The following is a 23,031-nucleotide window of genomic DNA, read 5'->3' as shown; positions in this document are numbered from 1 at the left end:
TATCTGGCAGATAGATAACCGGAAGTATCTGCTAGAAATGGTTTTAGAAATGTTTAAAAATTGAAAGTCTGTTATTAAATTATGTTGCCGGTTGGTTAATGGTGCCGGAAGTGTGGAGCTACCGGAAGTGGGGACTACCGGAAGTGGGGACTACCGGAAGTGGGGACTACCGGAAGTGGTACCCTGCTCCTTAACTCCCCGCCTGCGCTTGCCTGAATCTTATTAAAATAATTTCTCTCTCATCAAGCCAAGCTGAATGTTAATTATGCCTCGCTCTTCCATCCTCCCTTCCCCAACGCTTGATACCAACCCCCCCCCCCACCTAACACCCCCCCACGCCCCCCGAACCATACACCCACCCTCTCCACATAAAACTGAGTTTATTTTATTTCAAGGCTGTCGGAGAAAAATGTAATGGCCGACCTTGAAAAAACCCTTCTGGAAACGGAACCTATTTCCGCCCGCCATATTGGATCGATCACGTGTTTAGAACGTGTCCCATGATGCCTTGCTCCGGCTTTGTACGGCTAATACAACCTGTTTATGCTTCATCATGTTCTCAATAGCCGCTCACAACACCAAGTCCTTCAGACTGAACATGACTTTAAAAGACGCGATGACTTCTCGATGACTTCAGATGTCAGTTACACAGGATAAGGCTTGGTGGCTGAACGTAGAAAAGTTAACACAATTTTTTTTTAATGTTCACATGCATTATGATATCCCGAACAGAAAAAAAAAACTTAACGATCAGACCACATCAACACATGACACCACAGCAACCCATGACACCACCACAACACTTGACACCACGACAACCCATGACACCCCGACAACCCATAACACCACGACAACCCATAACACCACGACAACCCATAACACCACGACAACCCATAACACCACGACAACCCATAACACCACAGCAACACATGACACCATCACAACACATGACACCGTCACAACACATGACACCACGACAACCCATGACACCACGACAACCCATAACACCACGACAACCCATAACACCACATCAACGCATAACACCACAGCAACACAAGACACCATCACAACCCACACTGACCCACACCTCAACCTTTGACCCCACCACTACCTCATCATGAACACGACCCCCACAATGACCCCTACATAATCCACACCACACGACTGAACCCAACCCCAAACCTTGCTCATATTCCAAACAAAAATAACCGTTAGCATCGTTAGCACACCCCCCCCCCCCCAACACGCGTGCTCCTGCTCCTGAGAGCTGGATCAATAAGACTTAATCGTGGTTTTTATTTAAGGAGAGGGGGGGGGGAGATAACTCTTTGTCTTTTTCAGGTCAGGGAGTAAAACCAGCCCAACCTGACCTAGATTCGTATTGAATTCTTCTCCAAGATTTTACTCCCCTTCCCAGAGTTGTTGCCCTCGTCCTTGAATTATTTCTCTTGTCCTGGGTTAATGCTCTTGTCTCCCTTATTTATATGTACACTAGCTGCATACCCCTGCTCCGCTACGTGAATCTTTTTTAAATGTACCAACTTGAGAACAGAACCAAAACAACCACAAACACAAAAGAAAATACAAGCGCCAACAAAAAACAACGCAAAGACAACGCAAACGCAAATAAACAAAAAACACAAACACACAAAAAAAAAAAACGAAATCAAACACAAACGCAACTCACAAACACAAACTCAAATGGAAAAAAAAAACGCAACACAAACGCTAAAGCTAACGCAAACGAAAAACACAAACGCAACCGCAAAAAAAACAACATAAACACAATGCAACACTAACTCAAACGCAAACACATACGAAAACGCAAACACAAACTCTAACGCTAATGCTAACTCAATACAAAAACACAAACGCTAACAGAAACGCAACACGCAAACACTAACACAATTTAATTAAATAGTTTTATTTGACCCTATTGTTTTTAAAATGTATTAAGTTTTTTCTAGGACTTGAAGCGAAAATATCATTTGACATTGATTCGTTAAATATGTTTTAGTAAGTTTTAGTAATGTGCGTGGTTTTAATATTTTCTTCATGTTCGTTTGTTGGCGTATGCGAAAGAGTAAAAACTTTTCCGACAATAAAAAAATTAAGTCGTTACATAAATAGGCCCTATTCCATTACTTATAATAGATAATGTTATGCAAGGAAATACACATCTGTTTTTTTTAGATTCTATAGCGCTGACTGACTGAACAAATACTACTTGGCCGCTTATATTATTTATTTAATGTATGAAGATTTGTGTCCTAATAGAATGATGTAATGTTATGCATAGATGGTTATGTCTTTACATTAGGCTGTTTAATTAGTGTATGGACGGATATAATGATAATAAGGTTAATTACTGTATGAACGGCCTACATGTATGTCGAGATATATGATCTGTATTCGTAAATTATATTGGCGATGTTTAAGTTTAGTTTAACATCAATCAATTAATGTGTGGGGGGGGGGGGGGGGGGGCGGTGTTTTAGATATGTGGGGCAGTGTTTTAGATATTTGGGGGAGTGTTTCAACTATGTGGGGGGGGGGGGGCAGTTTTAGATATTTGGGGGAGTGTTTCAACTATGTGGGGGGGGGGGGGCAGTGTTTTAGATATTTGGGGGAGTGTTTCAACTATGTGGGGGGAGGCAGTGTTTTAGATATTTGGGGGAGTGTTTCAACTATGTGGGGGGGGGGGGGCAGTGTTTTAGATATTTGGGGGAGTGTTTCAACTATGTGTGGGGGGGGGCAGTGTTTTAGATATTTGGGGGAGTGTTTTAACTGTGTGGGGGGGGGGCAGTATTTTAGATATTTGGGGGAGTGTTTTAACTGTGGGGGGGGGGGGGATAGCTGTGTGGGGACATTGTTTTAGTTGTGTGAATGGGGGGGGGGCAGTTTGTTCTGTGGGGTCCATGTGATTTATATCTGTGTGCGACTACATGACGTACCCCCCCCCCCCCATCCGTACTTTATTTAGTAGCCTATATATTACTTTTATACCGAACAGGTTTTCCCCTAAAATCTTCCCCTAAGGTCCCCGACCCCGAGGTCACCCGATTGATTAAACTGGCCCCACTTTTCTAGAACACGTTTAACCCACTGTCACCTAGCTGAAGAAGGGGACCCTATTCTCAGAGGACATTACGTAGAAGCTAACTTCGTTTTCCTATCCGGGTCATCTATTTTTAGACCGCTCAATACCCACTCTAGGGGCATGACCCGGCATAGAAAAATGGAGGAGAAGAAAGGGGAATAATCCATTGGACTTCCTGAATCCAGTGCCAGGGGAGGTAACCCGGACCCAAGGTCTAGCACTGATGTATACGTCCGCTTTGGTCACACAGATTTTGTCCTTCTGGTGGTGACAAGTTGATAGTGACAAATTAGTTTAGTGACAAGTTGATTGTGACAAATTTGTTTGGTAACAAGTTTATTGTGACAAATTTGTTTAGTAACATGTTTATTGTGACAAATGTATTTAGTGACAATGTTTTCAATGATAAATGTGTTAAGTGACAAGTTTTATTGACTCAGTTGTATTTTGACAAGTTTCAATGTTTGAATGGGGGGGGGGGTCGCTGGGAGCCTAACGGTTGTGCGTGTTGGAGTTACGGGGTGGTGGCTAACGATGGTGGAGGGGTACTCTACTACCCTAATAAATGTGAACCATTCCCCTCTCCCCTTCTTAAACACTTCACGTAAAAATGTATCCAACATTTCTACACATATCATAACTTACAAGAGTGGCGATATTTTTTGAGTGACCTTGAAGAAACGAATGTGACCTTGCAATCAATAGTTATAGCTAAGACCAGCATGTCAAGTGACCTTGAAATAGTCAGTTATCAGCCTCGGTGTGAGTTCTATAAATGACCTTGTGTAGTGTTCATTGATTCGTCTAAATAACCTTGTGAGCAGAATGACGTCATAATGATCTCGTGAAGACCACAAGGACATAATTTTACCATCACACATCAAGAAACATAATTTTACCATCACACATCAAGAAACATCATTTTACCATCACACATCAAGAAACATCATTTTACCATCACACATCAAGAACATCATTTTACCATCACACATCAAGAAACATCATTGTACCATCACACATCAAGAAACATCATTTTACCATCACACATCAAGAAACATCATTGTACCATCACACATCAAGAAACATCATTTGACCATCACACATCAAGAAACATCATTTTACCATCACACATCAAGAAACATCTTATGCCGTGAATCATCGATTTGATGAGCAAAAACCAAGGCCTGTAATTTGTATGCGTCGTGACGAACCCCACGTTACCTCCCTTGTATGCATTTTTACATCGCATCAGGCTGCCTTAAGTTTCATAGCTGGTATTTATATAACAGAACTTGTATTTATATAACAGAACTTGTATTCATATAACAGAACTTGTATTCATATAACAGAACTTGTATTTATATAACAGAATTTGTATTTATAAAACAGAACATGTCTTTGTAAAACAGAACTTGTATTTATAAAACACAACTTGTATTTATAAAACAGAACTTGTATTTATAAAACAGAACTTTTATTTATAAAACAACTTGTATTAGTAAAAGAGAACATGTATTAATAAAACATGTATTTGAAAACATAAACAGAACTTGTATTTATAAAACAGGGCATGTATTTATAAAACTGAACTTTTAGGCCTATTATAAATATACGAGCCGGCCCGCGGCATAACATACGCCGCTATTTAGTTGTTTCTAATTTTCAATAATTCATAATTTGTGAATTCGACAGTACCAACGCTGACACTGAAAATATTTCTTTAAAACACTATAAGTAGCTCGTTAAGGACCATAACCCCCCCCCCTTCCTTCCCCCCCCTCCCCCCCCCCCCCCCCCCCCCTACGTTTAAAATCGTTGGCTCTGCTTGTAAACATTTAGAGTGAACACAGCTCACTAAAACCATGTAGGGGTGGGGAGGTAGGGAGAGCGTTTGCAGCTTGTTTTCTAACGGCTCGAAGAAGAGAATTATATATATAGATGCTATATTTTTCTATCGACAAAAACAATTATAATTTGTTCCATTGTTCCTACTGGTGGAGTAGTTAGGGCTGTTGACTAGTCTAGAGGTCTCGGGTTTAATTCCTGTTTCAACTTCAGTCAATAGGGGCAGCTAAAATAGTACTAGAAATACGTAGTCCCACTGGCTAGTGTAACTATAGCGGTAAGCCCTAGCACAAACTGTGCTAAAACTCTGTTGCCTACACTCTGTTGCCTACTCTCCGTTGCCTACTCTCTGTTGCCTACACTCTGTTGCCTACTCTCTGTTGCCTACTCTCTTTTAGAGGTTCTTAGGTAAGCTTTGACCGCCAGATCAGCATAAGTCTATCTCAACTCACCTTTAGGTCATTAAAAGACTATTGCCACCCCCCCCCTCCCTCTTCCCCCCCCCCCCCGCCACCCCTCCCATCACTAAGCCATTGATCATGAGTTAACCATAACCGACTCAACATATTCTGTGTGCGATGTCTTGACTCACTCACCCAATCAAAACAGGGGAGTTAATAAAGACACGCAGTAAATGAAAGTTTGAGTCACTGGTGCATCATCTGCTCCTTGCAAAATTTTCAGCGTGTGTATACGTCACCAGCCCGTGTTGACCGGATGGTGAGCCAAGTATCTTTTATATAGCCTGAATGCACCCAGTGAACTTCTAAACTTTGAGCTAAAAATAAATATCCCATTCTGTTTTAATAAGTTGAATATGTTCCCGATACGGTAACGATCGAATGTCTCTGACGGTGGAATGAATCAAACGTTACAACAACGAGATGTGTTCAGGCTATAATAATAATGTGCTGCGACTCAACCACGACACAATTCGTGCAGTTCATCGATTTCAAATACGAGGATTTAGACTTGAAGTTTACAAAGAATGTATTGATTAAAATTGAAGTGTTCATTTAACGGGAATTTCCGGAGCTATTTTTGCTCTCGTGTTTACAGCACGAGCAGAGCGTATTATTCACACACACACACACACACCCTCCCCCCCCCCTCTGAGTAAGTCGCGAGCTAGCGTTGTGTGTACAAATGGAGGGTGGCTTCTGCTAACTAGAAAGCGTGGGGCGGGGTGGGAGTGTTTGTTGATACTGAGAGTGGTATCGTGTGAGGGAGATGGAGTGGGGGGAACCGCATCGTGTGTAGGGGAGGGGAGGGAGATATGGATTGTAACATGTCTGGCGTGCGGGGACGGACACTGCTGGTACGTTCCGGTATTTAGTTTTGTTCCGCTGTGTGATCCAAGTTTTTAATTCGCGGGAGGTGGAGTCCGTGACACGACGTGAGTTCAAAACATGGATGACGTGATTTCTGTGCCGGGTGGTGTTGTGAGTGTCATCTAGCGTGTGTCTTGACCGGTGTGTCGGACCTGCGTGTCTTGACTAGCTGTCGCTGTGTTGACGATTCTCTTAGTGTTAGTTTACATTTGACCTGGTAATTCTAAAAACTTCAACTAAAACCAAGTTGGTTTTTTTTAGTCAGTTCTTGATTTTTAAAAATGTGTAGGTTATAATTGTAATAAATCTTATAAATGGATTAAGTTGGCTTTCATTAGATAATTGTGCAAGTATCAATTTCTATGAGTCATGTTGTAAAAACCTATTTTTATAATTTATACGCCATGGACGTGTAGATCGATTGTTGTGAGTTGGTGTGTAGTGGTGTGTGGTGGTGTGTAGATTGTTTGAGAATTTACACATGGACCTAACATACCACCATCACAACACCGCAACATTTTTATTGATTTCTGGTCCAGTTGTTATAGTTGTTACAACGTTGGGAGTACATGATCTCTCCTGTCTTTAAACCAAACAACTGCGGATTTAGCCCTTCCCCACCTCATGTCGTGGTTCTAATTGAAGAACAAAGTTAAACACCGCGCACTTAATTAATTAGAGAGGTTATTAAGAGAACCTGTGATTGGTGTCAAGAGAGGTCAATGACCTACAGATTTGCCGCTGATCCCGCTCTAGGATTCGTGGGGCTTTTTCTATTAGTACTACTTTTTATCTCTTGGTACTACTTTCTTTCTACTGGTGCTACTTTCTTTCTACTTGTGCTATTTTATTTCTACTGGTGCTACTTTTTTTTTTACTAGTGGTACTTTTTTACTAGTGCTACTTTCTTTCTACTTGTGCTACTTTATTTCTACTGGTGCTACTTTTTTTTTTACTAGTGGTACTTTTTTTACTAGTGCTACTTTCTTTCTACTTGTGCTACTTTATTTCTACTGGTGCTACTTTTTTTTTACTAGTGGTACTTTTTTACTAGTGCTACTTTCTTTCTACTTGTGCTACTTTATTTCTACCGGTGCTACTTTTTTTTTTACTAGTGGTACTTTTTTACTAGTGCTACTTTCTTTCTACTTGTGCTACTTTATTTCTACTGGTGCTACTTTTTTTTTACTAGTGCTACTTTTTTACTAGTGCTACTTTCTTTCTACTTGTGCTACTTTATTTCTACTGGTGCTACTTTTTTTTTTACTAGTGGTACTTTTTTACTAGTGCTACTTTCTTTCTACTTGTGCTACTTTTTTCTGTTAGTGCTACTTTTTATCTCTTGGTACTACTTTCTTTCTAGTAGAGATACATTGTTTCTACTGATGCTACTTTCATTCTATCAATGCACCTTCTATCAGTGCTACTTTTATCAGTGCTACCTCTTTCGGTGTTATCTTCATCCCATCAGTATTCAGCAGCTCCTCCTCCACCCCACGAATCATTAACGTAACGGCTGTCTAGGGACCCTACATCCACAGGGACGGGGAACGAGTCAAGCACGAACAGAACTGAAATGATGCTCACACTTTATTTATTTCAAGCCCCCCCCCCCCCTCTGTATTGACTAGTCGCTACAATTTCAACAAAAGGAAGTTGATTTGGTGGGCTGTTGTCGAAGATGTGGAAGGTGGAGTGGGGTTGGGGTATCTCTGGGGCTTTAGGTGATTTAAAACTGAATGGTGTCTGTAAATTGGTGAGCGGCCCATTAGACGCACGACTCAGTGCACAATTATATCACAAGCACGTGCACACACACACACACACACACGTCCACAATCACACACACAATCACTGGTCACACACTCAATTCACACACAATTATGCGTACCTCTGGTTGGTACCGCAATGACTTCAGTGGACGTAAAGATAAGTGGGGTAAAACTGATCACAAAACTACTTCATACGCCAAGGTCACAAAAACAGATGAAGTCTACTTCATCTATCCTCATCCAGCGCCAAGTTCGAATGGGTAATCTTACATTTACATTAACGCACGCACAATCACTAACTCCCAATATGCCTCGCTTTCCATCCGTAAGTTTACCATCAATTCTACCATCCTTTTACCGTCAATTTTTCCTATCCTTTTACCATAAACGTCACTATTTATTTGAATAATTCAGAAGTCATGCAAGTCTTTAGTTTCTGCCGATACAAATATTATCATAAAATGTTAGTTTTTAGTTTCTGCCGATACAAATATTATCATAAAATGTTAGTTTCCTCGTGTTACAGACCTCCCTATCGTCCGCGCTGTGTTCAGGCAAGGCTGATACAAGCTAATTTTCAAAAAATTTCTTTAAAATTTCCTCCCCCTTTCTTACCTTTCTAGCTTCCCCCCCCCCCCTTACGTCTGCTTCTATCTCGGTAGTATCCGGGTTGAACGCGTGCTTGCGGGTGTGCGTGTATGTGAGTGAGTGTGCGTGCGTACGTGAGTGTGTATGCGTACATTTGTGTGTGCGAGAGTGTGTGTGTGCGTTCGTTCATCTGTGTTAGTGTATAGTAAGTGATAGTGACAAAATACGATGGAAACGGTGTATGTGTGAGAGTATAGTAAGTGTTAATGACAAAATACAATAGAGATTGTGTATGTGTTTACATGTCAGATCGATGCTGGTACACTAGTCGTGTTTTCTCAGCTTGACTGGGGGGGGGGGCAATGAATGCATAATTAAACATCCACGGGGCGCTTCCAGAAGTCAATCGAAGCTTGTTCAAGCATGTACTGTGTACACCACTCGCTGTGTGTACAACATGTGTACACCACTCGCTGTGTGTACAATACTGTGTACACCACTCGCTGTGTGTACAACATGTGTACACCACTCGCTGTGTGTACAACATGTGTACACCACTCGCTGTGTGTACAACATGTGTACACCACTCGCTGTGTGTACAACATGTGTACACCACTCGCTGTGTGTACAACATAATGCGCACAACATGCTGAATGCATGATGTGTAGGCCTAAAACACGCTGTGTACAATACGGCTACAGGACATTACCCCCCTGGATATCCCCCCCGGACATTCCCCCCCCCCCCCGAATTTACCCCCTGTCAATTACTCCCCTGTCAATTCCCCCCCCCCACCCCCGGGGAATTACCCCCCCCCCCCCTCTCAAGTTAAAATCCTAACTCCAACTAGAATTTTATACCTATATACTACTTTAATCCAAACCTTAAAAAAAATACCAAAACCTAAGCATCCACCTTAGCCTAAAACTTCACACAAAACCAAAACCAAAGCTAGACACAACCCTAACCCTAACACTAGCTCTAACCCTAGCCCTAACCCTAACCCTAATCCTAATCTTAACCCTAACCCTAACCCTAACCCTAGCCCTAACCCTAATCCTAGCCCTAATCCTAATCCTAACCCTAGCCCTAAAACCTAACCCTAGCCCTAAAACCTAAACCTAGCCCTAAAACCTAACCCTAACCCTAACCCTAACCCTAACCCTAGCCCTAGCCCTAGCCCTAGCCCTAGCCCTAACCCTAACCCTAAACCTAGCCCTAACCCTAACTCTAACCCTCTCCGGGGGGGGGGGGGGGTAATGTCCTACTGGGCGGGGGGTAATTAACAGGGGGGTAATTGACGGGGGTAATTGACAGGGGGGAAATGCCCTGTTCCCTTACAATACACTCTGTGTACAACACTGTGTACAGCATTCACTGTGTACATGAATGTATATGTGGTGTGTATGGTTTTCAGTAGTGAGATGTATATACGATGCAAATACGTTAATTTCACTTTGTTTAAGTGTAATATTTACAAATATAGATCATAGATCTAAATCATATGATATAAATCATATGATATAATGATATAAATCATAGATCTACCCTATACTTACCCAACACCACATAAACACCCTGACACCACCCTGACACCACACAACACCACACACCACACAACACCTGCGCCACACCTCACACTGACACCACACATCACACAACACCACACAACACCTCACAACACCTGCGACACACTGACACCACACTATCACCACCCTGATAATTCATCCCGAACCTATCATGTACCTCAATAAACTAACACCCCCCCCCCTAACTCTAACGTTGTCAATGTCAAGGCCGGATTTGTTCCCGTGACTGAACGAGTGTCCGCCATGTTTGTTCTGGACGCTCTGGTGGCCGTGGTAAATTATCACGTGATAACATCGGCTCTTGTTTCACATTGGGGGGGGGGGGGGGGGTCATCAGTGGGCATATCAACGTTGGCGCTTAAAGCGGTGGCTCTCGGTGCTGTGGGTCTGTCTGCTCTGTAGGTCCGTCTAGTTTGTGCATTCTTTGTTGCTTGCGTAGGTCCCCATGAGAATCTGTAGGTCCCCATGAGAATCTGTAGGTCCCCATGAGAATTTGCAGGTCCCCATGAGAATCTGTAGGTCCCCATGAGAATCTGTAGGTCCCCATGAGAATCTGTAGGTCCCCATGAGAATCTGTAGGTCCCCATGAGAATATGTAGGTCCCCATGAGACTCTGCAGGTCCACATGAGACTCTGTAGGTCCCCATGAGACTCTGTAGGTCCCCATGAGAATCTGTAGGTCCCCATGAGAATCTGTAGGTCCACATGAGAATCTGTAGGTCCCCATGAGAATCTGTAGGTCCCCATGAGAATCTGTAGGTCCCCATGAGAATATGTAGGTCCCCATGAGAATCTGTAGGTACCCATGAGAATCTGTAGGTCCCCATGAAATTCTGTAGGTACCCATGAGAATCTGTAGGTCCCCATGAAATACTGTAGGTCCCCATGAGAATCTGTAGGTCCCCATGAGAATCTGTAGGTCCCCATGAAATTCTGTAGGTACCCATGAGAATCTGTAGGTCCCCATGAAATTCTGTAGGTACCCATGAGAATCTGTAGGTCCCCATGAAATTCTGTAGGTACCCATGAAACATTTCGTCGCCAATGATGTCGGGGGGGGGGGCGTGTGGTCATCTAATTGAAACACCACTTGGAGAAATGCAAAACACGACCGGATAAAGTCTGTGAGTGCTTTGACCTTGACCTTGACCCCCTCCACCCCTAGACCCGCGCCTTGCCCCACCTCTAGATCCCAACCTAAATCCGCCACCCATACAGTATATCCCCCCCCCCCCCCCCCATTTTCTCTCCACCCTACACTAAGCCTCCAAAGCCCATGTTTTACAAGTGCTCTTGACACTGCCCAGACTAACATAGTCTATCTAGTTAACCACAGTTTCAACTAGCACAATTATAGCACTATCTTTCTGTTAGATTGTTGGATCATGTTTTAATATTATTTTTTAAATGAATGTCTTAAAACAAATTACCCGTTAATATTTTTTTTAGAATTTACAGTATTGTTTTCTCGTTGTCTGCATTCAAAATATTAAATTCAGTTTTTATTTCATCAAAAGTTTTACGTAAACCAGTTGAACTAAGCTTTGAAATCCATGTTGGTTTGTAACGTTGTGTTTCGCGATTTAGAGCGACCGAATGCGCTTTGGATATTTAGCAGACACCGTTCTTCATCCCGGGGATAAATATTTATCGGAACAAATTTTTACATTTAGCTCATGTTTATCGCGTTACCATGGACACCAGGTAGTGTAGAAGGAAAAAAAACAGCCAGCCTGGCCGGTCAAACTATAGTGAGCCAGCTACTAGAACAAAATGTTGGCCAAACCAGAATTTGGTCGTGTGACCACTCTCGCGTTTTGGAGTGAATTCTGTGTATATGGAGTGGATTATACGGCGACTTCACGGATTAGTGTTGAGGGATTTGGAGTGCGTCTGATTTGATGATCTATTGGATTAAGATTTGGCCCAGATTATGGCGGCAGTGGCCAGCGGAGTACACAGGATAACGGCCATCCTGTTGGCCAGTTTGTTCTACGCGGTGAGTTTAGTCTGATGGTCACATCATGATGTGATTTCTTTTTTAACTTTTACTTGCTTGTAATGTTCACATCTTTATGTGATTTATTTTTACTTTTCACTTTCTTATGATGTTCACATCTTTGATTTCGTTTTTACCTTTTACTAGATCTATCACATTTTCAGAATAAAAATGTGTTAATGATTTTACTTTAAAAAAAATTTTTATTACACACCATCACCCCACCCAACGGAATTTTTACTTTTTAATTTGGCTGAAGGTGTGAAGTTGTCGTCTGTTCGGTGCGTGACCTTGAACACCCAAAGGTCGGCAACGAATCGCTTAAGTTATCTCCCTTATCTGACGTTGATGCGCTCTTCCCTCCCTTGGCTGGCTTCTAATTGACTTGAAGTCCTTTTGTTGACTCGACGTAATGAGGAGATAAACTCGTCTAGTCTTCCTTTTGTTGACTCGACGTAATGAGGAGATAAACTCGTCTAGTCTTCCTTTTGTTGACTCGACGTAATGAGGAGATAAACTCGTCTAGTCTTCCTTTTGTTGACTCGACGTAATGAGGAGATAAACTCGTCTAGTCTTCCTTTTGTTGACTCGACGTAATGAGGAGATAAACTCGTCTAGTCTTCCTTTTGTTGACTCGACGTAATGAGGAGATAAACTCGTCTAGTCTTCCTTTTGTTGACTCGGCGTAATGAGGAGATAAACTCGTCTAGTCTTGGACACTGAGCCCGTGGTGCCAGAGGAGTGTGGGGGGGGGGGGAGGTCTAGTCTTGGACACTGAGCCCGTGGTGCCAGAGAGTGGGGGGGGGGAGGGGGGTCTAGTCTTGGACACTGAGCCCGTGGTGCCAGAGGAGTGGGGGGAGGGGGTCTAGCCTTGGACTGAGACCGTGGTACCACAGAAGTGGGGAGGGGGGAGGGGGTCTAGTCTTGGACTGAGACCGTGGTACCAGAGGAGTGGGGGGGGGGGTGTCTGAGCTCTACAACGGAAGTGATGTGGGGGCTTCTAGTCATGGACACTGGTGGGGGGGGGAGGAATAGTCTAGGATCGTGAGCGCTTAGTTCCAGGGCAGTGTTGTTTTTGTGGGGGCGAGAGGGAGTCTAGTTTGGGACAGTGACCATATGGGGTTCCAGTTCCGCCGTAAATCTGGCAGGCTACAAGGTTGAGTTAATGTAACTTAGCAGACCTGTCTTAAAACTGTACGAAATTGTTATTGATTTGTACGGGTCAGGACATAACCCGAGGTCAAGGGTCGCATGTGTCGGCTGTGATTGGGAAGGTACATGACGTCTGCCTCACGCTTGGCCTGCCGTCAGGTGAGGTACCAGACGGGGAACGTCCTCATGTACCAGCCGACCCTTTCATTGCCGTCTGCTCCACGTCTGCTGATAAAACTTCCCGCCACGCTCAATCAAAATGTTCAGGGGGTACGTTTTGATCTTGTTCAGGGCCTACATTTTGTTCTTGTTCGACGCGGCATAACATCTTGATAGCTGAATGTTGCCGCCCTTGTATCTGAATGAGAGTTTGTTCCCTTGTATCTGAATGAGAGTTTGTTCCCTTGTATCTGAATGAGAGTTTGTTCCCTTTATTTCAGGTTATAATCTGCACCATGTACTAAACACTTAAGCTGTTTGTCTACATGCCCAGACTATTATTATATCTAGTGTGTATTGTTTTCTTTGTAAGGCCTACAGCTGTAAACATGCAGTATGAGGTGTGTATATTGGGGGGGGGGGGGGGGGGGCGCCACACAGAGGACAAAACCAATCATACGAGAGTATCGTGGCAGTCATACGCACTTTGAACTTTGAAATCGTCTGAGATTTTGGGGACAATTAATTTTCCTTGATTCGCTCAATAATTTATGATTACAGTAAACTTTCAATAAGCCTTGTCAACCACCACATCATGATCCCTATGGAAATTACCCGAAAACATTTCGCTCAAACAGGTGTAGGTTATGTCTACATGATAAGGATGCCCCCCCCCTACCCCTAGCAAACATGCAAGTTTCCCTTCAGCAGACGGCATACACACACCGGTCTGTTCACGGCTAAAGGTGTCTAAAAATTGCCGAGCACCAATTTTCTTGCCGATCTAAATGTGTTTATCTGGGGTCCTGTAAATCTCTTCTGCCACCGTCGATATGTTTACGAGCAGAAGATAAAAGCTGGGGGGGGGGGGGGAGCACGTGCTCATGGCTAGGGAGAGGTGAATAAAACAAAAACACGGCCAAATGAAATTTTGAAACAAACTGCAGCTTTATTCCATGTTGAAATGCTTATTTATTGTATCTATTTCATTCGCGAAGGCGGGGATGTTTTATTTCCTTGTTTTATTTCTTTTTTTTTTTAATGTTATGCTTTTCAGTTATTTTAAAATTTTGTTATCGTTTCTTGATAAAGTAATTTAAGAAGAAACTTTTTTTTTATACATGTATTTCCATAAAACTTAATTTTTAAAAAGACGCTGAACGAAACTACGAACATACACGAGTACAGATACAACACATACAAACACGCGTTTCAAACTACGAACATACATGGGACCATAGACACCACATACACGCAGCGCTTCAAACTACGAACATACATGGGACCATAGACACCACATACACGCAGCGCTTCAAACTACGAACATACATGGGTCCATATACACCACATACAAGCAGACGCTTCAAACTACGAACATACATAGGAAACACCCCATATAACCAGGCGCTGTCTGTTGTAACCAGTGCTCACGTTTGACGCACGCGACGTGTGCTATAGATCACCAGACATGATAACAAGCCGTACAACGGCAGATGTTTTAGGTTCGTTAAGTCGAGGATGGTGTAACAGCCACCACACACACGGCAACATGCATTCCCTTTTTTGACGTGTGTGTTGGTTTGACGTTGTGTATCGTCTAGTTTGTTGGTAAATATTGAAACAAATCCCAAGGTAAATCAGTTGTATTGTATTAGCTTCATCCCGTTATCATTGTTGTGTTTTTTGAGGTTCTGATTAGCGGGTAGATTAGGTTAATCCGCTGGCTAATAGGGATACAGGTTAGGTGAGATTAGTTTGTTGACACAATTCGACTTACGTATGTTTAGTGGATTAGGTTAGATTAGGGTTGTTAACTCGTCACATGTATACCTGTACCTTTGGTGTGGCAGTTCGATTTTTGGGGCGTGGTTTTCATACATCCCCAGGGGTGCAGCTAACGGGCATCTGTCTGGAAAGTGGTGCCTGGGGCCATACTTCCAAGGTCAGACCAAGACTTCCAAGGTTAGACCAAGACTTTCAAGGTCAGACCAAGACTTCCAAGGCCAGACCAGACCAAGACTTCCAAGGTCAGACCAAGACTTTCAAGGTCAGACCAAGACTTTCAAGGTCAGACCAAGACTTTCAAGGTCAGACCAAGACTTTCAAGGTTATACCAAGACTTTCAAGGTCAGACCAAGACTTTCTAGGTCAGACCAAGACTTCCAAGGTTAGACCAAGACTTCCAAGGTCAGACCAGACCAAGACTTCCAAGGTCAGACCAAGACTTCCAAGGTCAGACCAAGACTTTCAAGGTCAGACCAAGACTTTCAAGGTCAGACCAAGACTTTCTAGGTCAGACCAAGACTTCCAAGGTCAGACCAGACCAAGACTTCCAAGGTCAGGCCAAGACTTCCAAGGTCAGACCAAGACTTTCAAGGTCAGACCAGACCAAGACTTCCAAGGTCAGACCAAGACTTCCAAGGTCAGACCAAGACTTTCAAGGTCAGACCAAGACTTTCTAGGTCAGACCAAGACTTTCAAGGTCAGACCAAGACTTTCAAGGTCAGACCAGACCTTGTATATAGGAGTGTGTGGCGATCAAAGCAGAGTTCTAGCACGCTACTGGGAGGACTTCACGTGTGTGTGAGGTCCAGACCTATCGTTCAAGATTGTTGACACGAATTTAAAAATCTCATGTTAACTTAGGTGTTTGTTGGCTGCCTATTGTTCGAAGACATGCTAGAAAGTATGCCCTATCTTGTTGGTAGGATACCCAAGTAATCAATCAATTTTCCTCTTGGCTTTTGTTATCATACTTGTATCAACGCTGTGGTATATAATTGTTATTCTAAGCATTGTACGTCAGTGTCTACTTCATCTTCAATGTGTGCATACTCCAGTGTGTAAGTTAGTGTGTACGTCTGTGTGTACGTCTGTGTGTAAGTCTGTGTGTACGTCAGTGTGTGCGTCAATGTGTACGTCAGTGTGTGCGTCGGTGTGTGCGTCAGTGTCTACTTCATCTTCAATGTGTGCATACTCCAGTGTGTAAGTTAGTGTGTACGTCTGTGTGTAAGTCTGTGTGTACGTCAGTGTGTGCGTCAGTGTGTACGTCAGTGTGTGCGTCGGTGTGTGCGTCTGTGTGTACGTCTGTGAATGTCAGTTTGTATGTCGGTGTGTACGTCAATGTGTGCGTCGGTGTGTACGTCGTTCCACTCGCCGTGTAAGTCAAGTCACGTGACAACACGTGCGGTCACGTGATCCAGGTGAATGACCTATATTTGGAGCACACCCCAGCCTATCATAACATCGATCTACAAACAACCACGACCGCAGGTATTTGACGAGGATAAAAGAATTTTGCCAGCTTCTACAAGAGGATATCGATTTTATTCCGCTAGTTTTTTTGTCCTGGTTTTTAGATTTTTTATCACAATAATTCTCGCAATTATTTTTTTTTTTACTGAAACCAGCTTTATCGCTTTCATGTATTTGTTTTCTGTGGACGTTTTAAAAAAAAAAAAAACAATTCTCCAGCAGCAAATACTGGTTCGTTAGGCCTAAAGAGTAGCAGCTAATGGGGAACATTTGTATTGATGTTTTCAGCTATATTAAAAGGCAATCTGAAAAAAGACTCACTACCCTATCCAGGGATGTAGCGACCCCTCCCGGCGCCCGAGGACAAACTTTCACGTTGGCGCCCCCCCCCCCCATATATTGTTTATATTTATAGTTCAAAATAGCAGCTAAAATGAGCTTATTTTGGCGCCCCTAGGGTCGGCGCCCCGGTATATATGTACCCCGCCCCCCCCCCCCCACTCCCCCCCCCCCACCCGTCGCTACCCCTCTGATCCTATCAAACAAGAGACTTACAGAATGGAATGCTAAAAGACTTCAGGCGGCGCCACATCGGGCACCTTCTCAGTTTGTTTCTACAGCATGTCTCAGGCTTATCTTTACAATGGCATCACCGGCTCATATATCTCACATCAGATTATTATCCTGTGCAGTGGTATAGCAAAAGTTGGGATTATAAAAATTTTAACTTCATCGCGTGGTTTTTTTTTTTTTATTATTCTAGGCCAACAAACTGGGTCGTGTTCAATTGAATTTATTTTTGGGAAAATGTTTTTTTTTTACATTTAAAAAATTATTACATACTGGAAATGCCGGGGGGGGGGGGGAGATTTTACCGACAAATAGCACAAAAACGATGGCAGTTTAAAAATGTTTGTCTTAGATATGTGAAGCGTTGATTGGTTAAAAATTTGATCTGGTCACTCGCAGTCCATGTCAACAATTTGATCTGGTCACTCGCAGTCCATGTCAACAATTTGATCTGGCCACTCGCAGTCCATGTCAACAATTTGATCTGGTCACTCGCAGTCCATGTCAACAATTTGATCTGGTCACTCGCAGTCCATGTCAACAATTTGATCTGGCCACTCGCAGTCCATGTCAACAATTTGATCTGGACCCTTCTCAAACAAATGGTCAATTGAAGTGGTCCAAATAAAAAATATTGATCTGGTCCTTTGCTTTTCTTTCTGTTTTTTTTTTATTTTCTAAATTCACGTGCAGCTAAGATTGGATTTGAGCACGATGGCACACTTTCGCCTCCAGATAATTATTTTAAAATATGTTATTTTCTAATTACCTTGAGGCAAAGTTGTACTTTTCCCGGCCAAAAATTGAGCTCTATTTGGCCAGTAAGCTGCTGTCAAGCTAATTGACAACTGGCCACAAATTGTCTGCCGGCTGACGATGTGGTCTACAGACAGGCGACACAGCGAGCATCTGATATTCCGATAACGAGGTCTTGCTTACTTTTCCGTTAGGCGGGCTCACAAAAATCAATCTGGCTACTTCTATCAGACTTCCATCCGGGCAAGTCTCTTTTATGTTGGACAATTTATGACAGAAACCATAAAAATCTGGCCAGTTAAAATACAGCCGCCGTATAGGCGTATAATGAGATAACAATTCTGTAGTTGGTTTTGTTTGGTTTTTTTTTTTTTTTTTTTGTCGCAACATTTTGTGGGAAACGGGGAATACATCTTGATTGAGTAATTGAAAAAAACAATAAGCAATATTGATTTGGCACATTATGTTGAAATAGCCAACTGCTTAAAAAATCAATGCATTAAGAAAGGGGGGGGGGGCTGAATTAATAGTTTAAAAACCTGCAAACGCCGTAACACTTTAAGTATTTTTATTTTTTAAGCTGCGTTCATTTAATTTCAGATAATATAAGCTTTGCATTTAGCTGTTCTGATTTTTTACATGAAAAAAAAAACATTGATTTTTTTTTACCTTCCCTTCATCTTACGTCTGCTGTCATGTTGATGTAAACAAATCCAGCCAATCACATGCATTTTTTTAACACGAGAAGGGGGGATAACTCAATGATGAATAAATTCGTTTGAAAATGGGAGGCCATCCGCCTTAACATTCTAATCTATTAGGTTAGATGCTGTGTTTTTTCATGAATAGTGAGAGACGTCTAGATAAAACTAGTTGTGAGGATTAATCACGTTAGATGAATGTGGGTGTTAATCACACAATGATGGTGTTGTAGTTTTTTTTTTATCGGCCTACAGGTCACTTCTGTACACCAAACTTTTCGTCTATGAAGAATTTTGATATTACTTTGCAATTTTTATTTTTTTATTAATCTTCTTTTGTCCTAATTTAGTTAAGAATACATTTCCAACCAACAAATTAAGTATTATGTGTCAACTTAGTATGCGCCATAAAGGTACAATTCCAGCCTCTTTTTTTTTCTCTTTGGGTTTGCTTACATAGCAGCTGTCTAAACAAGAACAAACTACCAGTAGTTTGAATTTTGGAGGTTCAAACTCGGGACTTTACGATTCAACAACTATGAATTTAACCGACCCGACCGCTCCATACACTGTTACGTCTGAGTTTCTTCCAGGCATCTCTTCTGGGGGACAAAGCCCCCCCCCCCCCCCGAAAATTTTCAAGTGCCCCTCCCCCCTCCCCGGAGAAAAAAGTCTGGAAGAAACACTGGTTACGATTTAGGGCAGTATGGTGTTTCACGAGCATGGAGGATGTGGATGATTGGGTGGGCTCTATATAATATATGCATATATATATATTATATATATATATATATGTATATATATATATGTATATATATGTATATATATATATATATATATATATATATATATATATATATATATATATATATATATGCATATGTATATATGTATATATGCATATGTATATATGTATATATGCATATGTATATGTATGTATATATATGCATAATACGTAGTATATATTACTTTATATACTAGGGTCGTTGTTCTTTCGATACACTCTTGCCCCATTGACATTTTGAATAACAAATAAACGTAATGTAAACCTAATTTTGGTAGAGACTGTAAATCATACGTATTTTTCTGACGCTTTTCACACATTTTCTTTGTTGTATTTTTCCCCCTGAAGAGTTCCCCGGAGAGTTCCACTTTAGTTTGAACTCGGGCCAAGGAGAGCTCCACTTACCTTGAGCATTGATTTGTGGGACGTTTGACTGTAGACTGAAGCGGCTATTGCTGGGACGTTTGGCTTTAGACTGAAGCGGCTATTGCTGGGACGTTTGACTGTAGACTGAAGCGGCTATTGCTGGGACGTTTGGCTTTAGACTGAAGCGGCTATTGCTGGGACGTTTGGCTTTAGACTGAAGCGGCTATTGCTGGGACGTTTGGCTGTAGACTGAAGCAGCTATTGCTGGGACGTTTGGCTGTAGACTGAAGCAGCTATTGCTGGGACGTTTGGCTTTAGACTGAAGCGGCTATTGCTGGGACGTTTGGCTGTAGACTGAAGCAGCTATTGCTGGGACGTTTGACTGTAGACTGAAGCAGCTATTGCTGGGACGTTTGGCTGTAGACTGAAGCGGCTATTGCTGGGACGTTTGGCTGTAGACTGAAGCAGCTATTGCTGGGACGTTTGACTGTAGACTGAAGCAGCTATTGCTGGGACGTTTGGCTTTAGACTGAAGCGGCTATTGCTGGGACGTTTGGCTGTAGACTGAAGCGGCTATTGCTGGGACGTTTGGCTTTAGACTGAAGTGGCTATTGCTGGGACGTTTGGCTTTAGACTGAAGCGGCTATTGCTGGGACGTTTGGCTGTAGACTGAAGCGGCTATTGCTGGGACGTTTGGCTTTAGACTGAAGCGGCTATTGCTGGGACGTTTGGCTGTAGACTGAAGCGGCTATTGCTGGGACGTTTGGCTTTAGACTGAAGTGGCTATTGCTGGGACGTTTGGCTTTAGACTGAAGCGGCTATTGCTGGGACGTTTGGCTGTAGACTGAAGCGGCTATTGCTGGGACGTTTGGCTTTAGACTGAAGCGGCTATTGCTGGGACGTTTGGCTGTAGACTGAAGCAGCTATTGCTGGGACGTTTGGCTGTAGACTGAAGCGGCTATTGCTGGGACGTTTGGCTGTAGACTGAAGCGGCTATTGCTGGGACGTTTGGCTTTAGACTGAAGTGGCTATTGCTGGGACGTTTGGCTGTAGACTGAAGCGGCTATTGCTGGGACGTTTGACTGTAGACAGAAGCAGCTATTGCTGGGACGTTTGGCTTTAGACTGAAGCGGCTATTGCTGGGACGTTTGGCTGTAGACTGAAGCGGCTATTGCTGGGACGTTTGACTGTAGACTGAAGCAGCTATTGCTGGGACGTTTGGCTTTAGACTGAAGTGGCTATTGCTGGGACGTTTGGCTGTAGACTGAAGCAGCTATTGCTGGGACGTTTGGCTTTAGACTGAAGCGGCTATTGCTGGGACGTTTGGCTGTAGACTGAAGCGGCTATTGCTGGGACGTTTGGCTGTAGAATGAAGCGGCTATTGCTGGGACGTTTGACTGTAGACTGAAGCGGCTATTGCTGGGACGTTTGGCTTTAGACTGAAGTGGCTATTGCTGGGACGTTTGGCTTTAGACTGAAGCGGCTATTGCTGGGACGTTTGGCTTTAGACTGAAGCGGCTATTGCTGGGACGTTTGACTGTAGACTGAAGTGGCTATTGCTGGGACGTTTGACTGTAGACTGAAGCGGCTATTGCTGGGACGTTTGGCTGTAGACTGAAGCGGCTATTGCTGGGACGTTTGGCTGTAGACTGAAGCAGCTATTGCTGGGACGTTTGACTGTAGACTGAAGTGGCTATTGCTGGGACGTCTGGCTGTAGACTGAAGCGGCTATTGCTGGGACGGTAGACTGAAGCGGCTATTGCTGGGACGGTAGACTGAAGCGGCTATTGCTGGCTGAGACATGAACTCGCCCTATACTAGGTGGCACTGTGATCAATACACTGAGCATTAGACTCTACTGTTGGGTTCTCTATGGGTGGGACCAAATAGAAATATCTACCCGCAGGGGCCGTAGATGATTGGATCGCACCAGTTTCGATTTCAAATATAAAAACTGTATGCATAAAGCATGATTTAAAGCTTCCCAACTGTATGCATAAAGCATGATTTAAAGCTTCCCAACTGTATGCATAAAGCATGATTTAAAGCTTCCCAACTGTATGCATAAAGCATGATTTAAAGCTTCCCAGCCCCCACGGTTATAGAAGGTGGTGATCTAGAACAGGGGCCGGAAATTATTTAGGACCGCGGGCCGGTCAAATTATCTGGTGCACCGGAAGTCACCAGTGGCGTCGCTGTGGGTGGGGGTAGAGGGGGTAGCCATAGGAGGAAATCCCCCCCCCCCCCCCCCCCACCCCCCCCCCCAAATAAAATAAAAATTACTTTATTTTCGTAGAAAATCATCTATAATTTAATTATTGTCCTCGTCCCTCCCCCTTGAAGTTCCCTCCCCCTCCCTCCTCACCACAGGACACAAATGTCTGGGATAAAAACTATGTCTGAAGTGATGTGCATATTAATTCAAGAGAAACAAGAGACAGCCTAAAACAAAATCTTGGATTGCTACAATGTTGAGTATAAAAGTATAGGCCATGTATGTGATCAAAGTAGCATACGTGATAGAGGATAACAATTTAGAATCTGTTCTACTGTAGGCTACATGTAATTATCTTGACGCTTTATTATTTACAAACTGTCGTGTCTATAGTCAAGCATAAAAAGCGAACTCGTTATACTTAGACTATGAGAGTCGATTAAGTAGAAGCCAGGAATCAAAAGAAACATTTTTTTACACAAAACACGTACATATACAACTAAACCACAGGCATAGGAAACGTTTAGAAGACAAAAAAACTTTAATTTACTCCTCTAAACGTTGAGATCTTTATTCTCTAAAGTCTTGACGCCCTGAATTGAAGGCAAGAATCTCGTTGTCTTTCAACTGTTTGTATTTTTCTTAAACTAAAATCGTTGCGGTATTTTTACTTGACACTAGACGGGCCGAATAAAGCGAACTCGCTGGCCGGAAGTGACCCTCTTGTCCTAGTTACCCGACCCCGGCTAAGCACACCACGTATCCGCCATCACTCTGTGATCTATTTGTGTTACACTGGTCAAGTCTTCCAGCTGTTTAACATTAGCCAGACCTTCCTCCCGTTTTGGA

The 23,031-nt window shown here is 42.9% G+C and overlaps 1 protein-coding gene across 4 annotated transcripts in view; it reads left to right on the top strand.

The window, feature by feature from the left end:
• The window catches only part of LOC131952683 (uncharacterized), a 94,902-nt gene that overhangs the window by 59,814 nt on the left and 12,057 nt on the right, over positions 1–23,031 (top strand). The window contains exons 1-2 of one of the 4 annotated variants that reach the window (XM_059315451.1): positions 6,440–6,493; positions 11,743–12,224. The exons of 2 other annotated variants lie outside the window; for them this stretch is intronic. In XM_059315451.1, coding sequence (XP_059171434.1) covers positions 12,159–12,224 — 66 coding nt within the window. In that variant the 5' untranslated portion in view covers positions 6,440–6,493; positions 11,743–12,158. Of the gene's footprint in view, positions 1–6,439; positions 6,523–11,742; positions 12,225–23,031 lie in introns of those variants that run through there. One more of the 4 variants, XM_059315452.1, reaches the window with a different exon arrangement.

This window comes from Physella acuta, unplaced genomic scaffold (assembly GCF_028476545.2).
Source record: "Physella acuta isolate Inbredline_101_S28 unplaced genomic scaffold, ASM2847654v3 ptg000889l, whole genome shotgun sequence".
NCBI classification, from domain to species: Eukaryota; Metazoa; Mollusca; class Gastropoda; family Physidae; genus Physella; species Physella acuta.
Note: the sequence above shows the minus strand (reverse complement) of the source record. Positions and strands in the feature narration are given on the sequence as shown.